General features: G+C 36.3%; 1 protein-coding gene across 1 annotated transcript in view; it reads right to left on the minus strand.

The window, feature by feature from the left end:
- LOC6043954 (neuroligin-3) overlaps positions 1-8,469 on the minus strand; it is a 291,951-nt gene that overhangs the window by 17,901 nt on the left and 265,581 nt on the right. The window contains exons 14-15 of the mRNA XM_038255705.1: positions 1,900-2,140; positions 1,510-1,727 (exon numbers count right to left, since the gene is read on the minus strand). Coding sequence (XP_038111633.1) covers positions 1,510-1,727; positions 1,900-2,140 — 459 coding nt within the window. The remainder of the gene's footprint in view (positions 1-1,509; positions 1,728-1,899; positions 2,141-8,469) is intronic.

An 8,469-nucleotide genomic window follows, 5' to 3' on the forward strand; every position in this document is an offset into this window, starting at 1 on the left:
TAGATTGTCAGATCTTAGATTTTTTGAAAACTTATGATTGCAAAACAACTGAACTAGTGTAAAATGCATTTTAAAACACTTTTTTCATTTAAATGTGAAGACTATGGCTTGTTATTTAAATTTTTATATTTTTTTATTTTTTTGCCCCCCCCTTGACCTCGGCCAGGGCCGAGGGACAAAAACTTTTTTAAATATTTGCATCGGCCTTATAATCATCTTATTCCAAGGCCTTGACTAAGACTTTGATAGAACAAGTTTTTAAAAAATCCTGTTTTTTAATGTAAAAAATTGATTTTATTTTTTTTTATTTTCTGTACGTTTCACTCAACTAGAGGGGCAAGACGAACAACCCGATGGGGCAAGAGGAACAATGCATGAAAAAAGATGTTAATTTGCTAACAATTAAACTGTTATCACTTAAATACATCAGGTTAGAATTTTTTGGAACTTTTCTTTAATTTTTAGATTACATAATAAAAATTTAACTAAAAATTTGATCGTTTTTACGAAAAAAAAATTACCTGGATGATAAATAGTCACTATATTCTGTATGGACATTTTTTTTAAATATTTGTTTAAATAATTGTTTTTTTTTTCGTTCATTTAATCTTATGCCCCGTGTCGTTAACGTCGTTTTGGCGGTTTTGTGGTAGTAGAATCAGCCAATTGCCAATTGCATTGCTAGCAACAATTCCTCATACTGGAAATAATCAAAATTGTAAAAATTACGGCCGTACGAGCGATTGTTCTTCTTGCCCCATATGGTCGTCTTGCCCCACCTTCCCCTACATGGAAAATTCCTATGAATTGACAATTTCTGCTTTATCTTTTGACCCATCAAATTATTTGAGAGTAACGTTTTTGTAACAATTGAAAACAGGTTAAAGGCGTCCGAATTTGCTTGGAATTGCAAAAATTTTCAGAAATGAAAAGTCCATTTTGATTATGTAAGTATAATTGTTAAGAATAATTATATAATTTTTTTTCGAAAATTCTTATTTTAGTGTTAAAACTTATGAAACCAGGATGATGTTGATAATATTTGTTAGGTTCATTTTATGATATTTTGTCCAATTTAAATTGTAAAAAATGTTAGAAATTATTGGCCTCAGATTGAAAATTGACTTTCAGATTTGGATAACTACATGCTCTCATATGATTTATCAATATAATGAATAATTAAAAGTTATTCAAATAAATAAGAAACAATATTTTTGAAAAAATACAGCTTGCAAGTTATTGAGGCCATTAAAAAGTCTGTTATAGGCACACCGCTCAGTATCAGTTTCCGAAGGATTTATGTCCCCCGGTCCAGTTGCAGTTTTAGTTCCGTTCGGAGATAGATAAATCTCCTCCCAACACAGGCCTGCAGTTGCAACCAGATTCCAAAAACCCAAAACCAACCCCCTTCACACTGACTGACTGACTGTCAGTTTGACTGTCTAAACCACAAAACAACAGCAACAACAACGCCGACTTCAACTCAGCTCAGCTCTCATCTCAACTAACCTGCCTCGTCCGGGTTGTTGCACGGTGTTCCATTGCCGCCGGAACCGGTGCCACTGCCACTGCTGCCGCCACCACCAACACCTGCTGCCAACCCACTCAGTTGGGCCTTCCGCCGGCGGGACCTGTCACGTTGGTAGTAGATTCCGGCAAAGATGAGCACGTTCAACAGCAGCAGTAAACAACCGACGCCGACCGTCACGCCCAGCGCTGCCGTGTAACTTGAGAGGGGGGAAGAAAAAGATTTTTTTGTGAATTTGAGTTGAGAGTTTAGAACTTTCATGACGAAATTGGCGTCAATTAACAACAACCATTCGTCTCCATCAAAATATACTGAAATTAAAGAAGTTCAATGGAGACGCTTGGTATCTCACCTTCTCTAAATCAACTCACCTGTAATAGTGCCGGTTGGCCAACTTTTCCAGCAGTTCCTCCTCCTCCTCCTCGCTGAGCATCCCACCGCCGTCCAGCATCCCGTTGCCCTCCTGCAGCACCTCGCCCATCGTCGGATCCGGCGTGCATTCCGTCCCAAATGACTCGAGCCGTGATTCCTGGGCGTCGTTGATGATTCCTCCGCCGGCACCCCCGCCCCCGAACATCCGTGGCCGGCTGAAGGACTCTGCCCGGACGGAACCTGCAAGCGGAACAAGAACCAGCCAAAAGTTAGTTGAAAGAGCGCAAAGTTAAAAAAAGAGAGAAAAGCAGGACACATAATGATGATTCGTCGACGAGCGCATTATGCTCGGTAATGATCCGAGATACCTCCTGGAGAGAATGTGGTTGAAAGAGTGGGGAGGGGGGAAAGGGATAGCGAGTCAAGTTTTTTTTATCCTCTTTCAGCAGTTTAACTCAATTTTGAAAACCACCCAGCTCAAATCTGGGTAACTGTGCTATGTACGGACAATTTAAGGGGTTACAACACCTTTTTTTACTTTCAGACAATTGTATGAAACTTTATAAACCTTCTTTCTAAAATGTTGCATTCTTCGAGTCAATTTCAAACAATAAAATTTGGTAGACGTGGTCCTGGTTTAAATTTAAGATAATATCGAAAGTTTAGCTTACTGTTGTTTTGACAAAAGTTATCCCAAGTAACATTTTTTTCCAGGAGTTCTACAAGAGCTCTTCAAGATAGCTACAGTATAGCAGTTTGGATCGTGGTAGGATAAAAATCTCTTCATAACTTCTTCAGGAGTTTGGAAGAGTACTTGAAGAAAATTTTATCCTAACGCGGTCCAAACTGCTATGCTGTAGCTATCTTGAAGAGCTCTTGTAGAACTCCTGGGAAAAAATGTTACTTGGGTAAACTCTTTATTTTTTATTTTATTTTTTTTTTACTTGGGTAAACTCTTTATTTTTAAAGCGTTTGTCCAGGAGTTATATGAGACATTCTCTACGTTTTCGAAAAATGCAAAACGAAATTCATAAATTATTTTTATTTATTTTCTTAAAAACTTGAAGATAGTTCAAAATGTTGTATTTTCTTCAAAATTATCCATAAAAAAGAATGATCTAAGAAAAAGTTGTAACCTCAAGGTGGTACCCATTTGAAATCCGAAAGCCGGCCTGTAGCAGAAAAAATAAAAAAGTTTTAAAAAGTTACAAATTCCACCAATTTTCTATTTTTTTGATAACTTTAGTATATACTTATACTTATACTTGATTGCTTTATTTAAAAAAAAGAAAACAGGCTTGAAATTTAAAATATTTATTAGGTTTGTGAATGGTTGTCAACAAATTCAAGTTTAGTTATTTTGTTTGCAGCAAAAAGTTAAAAAAAATTAAAGATATAAAGGTATGTTTCAGAATCAATAAAATAATTTACCATTTTTATTTTGAGAAAATTTGAAGGATCTTTTTAAAAAAAACATTTAGTCCCGCCCGTGTGGATCAATCGGACCGCGCACTGGACTCACAATCCAGAGGTCGCCGGTTCGAATCCCACGGCGGGCGCTCTAAAATTCTTTGTGTAAATATGGGTATGCGGCGCCGTTGCTCCGTGCCATACTTTCATACACTTAGGAGCCCAGGGCGGCGAAGTCCTTGTAGATAAAAAGGAAGACACTAGTGGTTGGTACTAGCAATGGTGGCCGACAGCTATAAAGTCAACTTCGTTTTTTGACCGTTGCCAATATTTTAAAAAGTTTAAGTCGCCTTCGCTTTCAAAATTTGTCCGAAAAATCTGGGAGCGTAAGAACATTAAAAAAAAAATAAAAATTTTAATGAAAATAGAGGTCTAATCAACTGAAAACAATCTGAAATGCTTTTTTCTGCATTCTTGATCATATTCAGCTAGTTGGGATTCACTTTAAATAAAGGATTTTTATGAAATTCCAATAAAAAGCACCAAAAATCTTTTTCTTTCGCAAAAAAAAATGTTTCGTCTATTGGAAACTAAAGATTCCAAAACAACTGGACAGGTGTACAATGCATTTTGAAACACTTTTTTCATTCAAAAGTTGAAACGATGCACAGTGGGAAAAAAGGGCTCAAAAAATTACCGCAACATGATTTCGCGCAAACCATCGATTGCTATACACCAAAAGCTTCGTTTTTGCACCAGGAATAATAATCCGATGAAAAATCGCACTGCACGGACCGGTGGCCGGAGTACAGGCCACCGGAAGATCCGGATTTTTGGAAAAAGTGTCAGATTATTCCAATTATGAACTGATAAGCTTTCTTCTACCATGAATAGTCACGCAAAACAATTCTATGATAATATTAAATACCATAGGACCCATCGGAACCGGTTCCACCGATCTCCGGTGGCCACATACGGAACCGCATTAGGAAACAGCATAAACTAGTCATGCGACGTATCAAACTTCTTGATTTTGGATGGAGAGTATCCTTAAAATGTATTTTTACCTCCGGTGACCGGTTCCCAGGTTCTCCGATGGCCACATCCGAAGATCATATTTGGCAAATTCCTGAAACCACTCTTGCGACATATCAAACTTCATGTTTTTAACAGAGGATAGTATAACTCATGTCTCCATCCAAAATCAAGAAGTTTGATACGTCGCATGACTAGTTTACGCTGTTTCCTAATGCGGTTCCGGACGTGGCCACCGGAGCTCGGTTGAACCGGTTCCGATGGGTCCTATGGTATTTCATATTATTCTAGGATTATGTTGCATGACTATTCATGGTAGAAGAAAGCTTATCAGTTCACAATTGGATAAATCTGACACTTTTTCCAAAAATCCGGATCTTCCGGTGGCCTGTACTCCGGCCACCGGTCCGTGCAGTGCGATTTTTCATCGGATTATTGTTCCTGGTGCAAAAACGAAGCTTTTGGTGTATAGCAATCGATGGTTTGCGCGAAATCATGTTGCGGTAATTTTTTGGGCCCTTTTTTCCCACTGTGCGATGATTCGTAATCTATATTTTCAGACTTTTTATTCATTTTATTTTTTTTTTGCAGAGTCGAGGGACATAAACTTCACAAATTTTGATTTTCGAACCCACAGATTGGGAAAAGACGTGAGACCATAGGAAAGAAATTTTGTATGGACTCATCATTTTTTATTATTTTCGAATTATACATTTTTGTTAAAATCAAAAAAATACGATGAATTACTGGATATTATTGAGAGTCGAGGGAAAAAAACTATGATAAAATGTGTAATATCCTTATCGGTTATGATTAGAACTTTAAAAAGCAGGTGCACGGAAAAATATGATGTTTTATAATTTCGATTTTTTATTTGTTTAAGGGAAATAAAAAGAAATGATTTTGGTGTTTTTTCAACTTTAAGGTGAATATATTTCATAAAGGAAATTTCTGACCGTTTTCTACTTCAAACTACTTTGATCGGACAACTGACTTTAAAAATCCAGCTGCTTATAGAATTATTTTGGGAAAAAATAGATTTCTCAGGGTCAGACAAAAAATTCAACAGACGATGTTCTGAAAACTTTAGGTTAGCTTTTTTGCCTTAGCAAATATTATGTACCTTGCATCTGGCCAAAGTCAAGAAGATGGTGAAAAAAATTAAGAAAAAAAAGAAATTACTTTCCATAGTTTCAACATTTTAATGTTTGAAAATAAATTATCGTTAGTTTTAAGAGGCAGTATTTGTAGATTCTGCTCGGTTTGTTCTAGAGGTCGTATCGAGGTGCTCCGATTTGGATGAAACTTTCAGGGTTTGTTTGTCTATACATGAGATGAACTCATGACAAATATGAGCCCTCTACGACAAAGGGAAGTGGGGTAAAACGGACATTGAAGTTTGAGGTCCAAAAAACATGAAAAATCTTAAAATTGCTCGCATTTCCGTAAAACTTCATCAATTCCAACTCTCTTAGATGCATTCGAATGGTCTTTTGAAGCCCTTCAAAATGTGCTATAGACATCCAGGATTGGTTTGACTTTTTCTCATAGCTTTTGCAAATTACTGTTAAAATTGGATTTTTTTAAAACCTTAATAACTTTTCCCAACAGCCTCCAACACCCATACTCCCATAGGTCAAAAGTTAGGGAATTTCATGGACTATAAGCCTACGGTACTAACTTTTTGGCCAATCGCAGTTTTTCTCATAGTTTTACGGTTTTTCTAGAACAAACATTTTACAACGTTAGTTTTTGCCCTGTAGGCCGAGAAGACGGCACTTTTTGGTCTCAATTTTGTCATATTCGGAATCCTCGGACAATTTCACGTAAGTTAGAAGTATTGGAGTTGTAAATTTGATTGGAAAAATTGCCGTTTAGAATGAATTAAAATATTTTTTAACAATTTGTTGGATTGGGGGTAAAACAGGTTTTCGCCTACTTGATACCGCATTTGACGTATTGGTCATAGGGTTAATAAGATCTTTTTCTTTTTTTCAAAAATGTTTTATTTAATTATTTTTTAAAGAAATATTACAACTGCAATACTTCTAACTTACGTGAAATTGTCCGAGGATTCCGAATATGACAAAATTGAGACCAAAAAGTGCCGTCTTCTCGGCCTACAGGGCAAAAACTAACGTTGTAAAATGTTTGTTCTAGAAAAACCGTAAAACTATGAGAAAAACTGCGATTGGCCAAAAAGTTAGTACCGTAGGCTTATAGTCCATGAAATTCCCTAACTTTTGACCTATGGGAGTATGGGTGTTGGAGGCTGTTGGGAGAAGTTATTAAGGTTTTAAAAAAATCCATTTTTAACAGTAATTTGCAAAAGCTATGAGAAAAAGTCAAACCAATCCTTGATGTCTATAGCACATTTTGAAGGGCTTCAAAAGACCATTCGAATGCATCTAAGAAAGTTGGAATTGATGAAGTTTTACGGAAATGCGAGCAATTTTAAGATTTTTCATGTTTTTTGGACCTCAAACTTCAATGCCCGTTTTACCCCACTTCCCTTTGTCGTAGAGGGCTCATATTTGGCATGAGTTCATCTCATGTATAGACAAACAAACCCTGAAAGTTTCATCCAAATCGGAGCACCTTGATACGACCTGTTTCACATCGGTAAAAAACTCGCTCTTAAATTTATAAATATACAGCAATTCCCCACGAAAACAGCATGAAAAAAAAAACAAAAGTTCTCGGATCGGGCTCAAAATTATTCTGGGGGTTCCCTGGCCGAAATAATTAGACCCGTATTTTTTTGTTTGGCCATTAGGGTGACCTACGCCGTGTTAGGGTGGTCTGAAAAATGGCCAATTTCGTCGATTTTCGCAAAAACCACTTTTTTTCGAAAAATCATAACTCCTCGCGATTTTAACCGATTTCAATTGTCTTATACGCAAATGAAAGGTGATAAGTTGGCCTTTCAAAGAAAAATAATAATAGGTTTCAAAAATCTATCCTAACATATGAAAAGGGGGTATGAAACATTAAAATGTCGTTTTGACAGTGTCTGGACCAAAGAGCCTATGTCTGGAAATATTTTTATTGGATTCTCCGAACATTTTTACATAACATACTAAAAAATGGGAGGAGTTCATCAACAGGATTCCGAGATATGATTTTTTGAAAATAAAATCCGTGTTTTTTGACGCGCCGCTCGCAAAAACCGGAGAATGACGAAATTGGCAAAAAATCTACTTTTTTCACTAAAACTGCGATAACTTTAAAATTTCAGCGATGACCTATAGATATCTGGGTACCGCAACTTTTGGTACCCAGACATGTATAGGTCATCGCTGAAATTTTAAAGTTATCGCAGTTTTAGTGAAAAAAGTTGTTTTTTTGCCAATTTCGTCATTCTCCGGTTTTTGCGAGCGGCGCGTCGAAAACACGGATTTTATTTTCAAAAAATCATATCTCGGAATCCTGTTAATGAACTCCTCCCACTTTTTAGTATGTTATGTAAAAATGTCCGGTGAATCCGATAAAAATATTTCCAGACATAGGCTCTTTGGTCCAGACACCGTCAAAACGGCATTTTAAAGTTGCATACGCCCTTTTCATATGTTAGGCTAGATTTTTGAAACTTCTTACTATTTTTCCTTGAAAGGCCAACTTATCACCTTTCATTTGCGTATAAGACAATTGAAATCGGTTACAATCGCGAGGAGTTATGATTTTTCGAAAAAAGTGGTTTTTGCGAAAATCGACGAAAATGGCCATTTTTCAGACCACCCTAACACTGCGTAGGTCACCCTAATGGCCAAACAAAAAAATACGGGTCTAATTATTTCGGCCAGGGAACTCCCAGAAAAATTTTGAGCCCGATCCGAGCACTTTTGTTTTTTTCCATGCTGTTTTCGTGGGGAATTGCTGTATATACAAATATTTACTAGCAATTTTTTTGCGGAATCGTACATCGAAATTTTCCAAGACTTCAAAATTCTTTTTATTGTTTCAATTTTAATCATGCATCAAATGATTATAAACTTAATAAAATACATCTTAAATTGATTTCAGTTGCTGCTTTGTCCTTTATAAGTATTTTTTAAAATTAGGCCTGACTTTTGAGAGGCTTGAATCGCTCATTTTAATCTTCTCCAATAATTTTTCCATATTCT

The sequence above is a fragment of the Culex quinquefasciatus genome, chromosome 2, assembly GCF_015732765.1.
Source record: "Culex quinquefasciatus strain JHB chromosome 2, VPISU_Cqui_1.0_pri_paternal, whole genome shotgun sequence".
NCBI classification, from domain to species: Eukaryota; Metazoa; Arthropoda; class Insecta; order Diptera; family Culicidae; genus Culex; species Culex quinquefasciatus.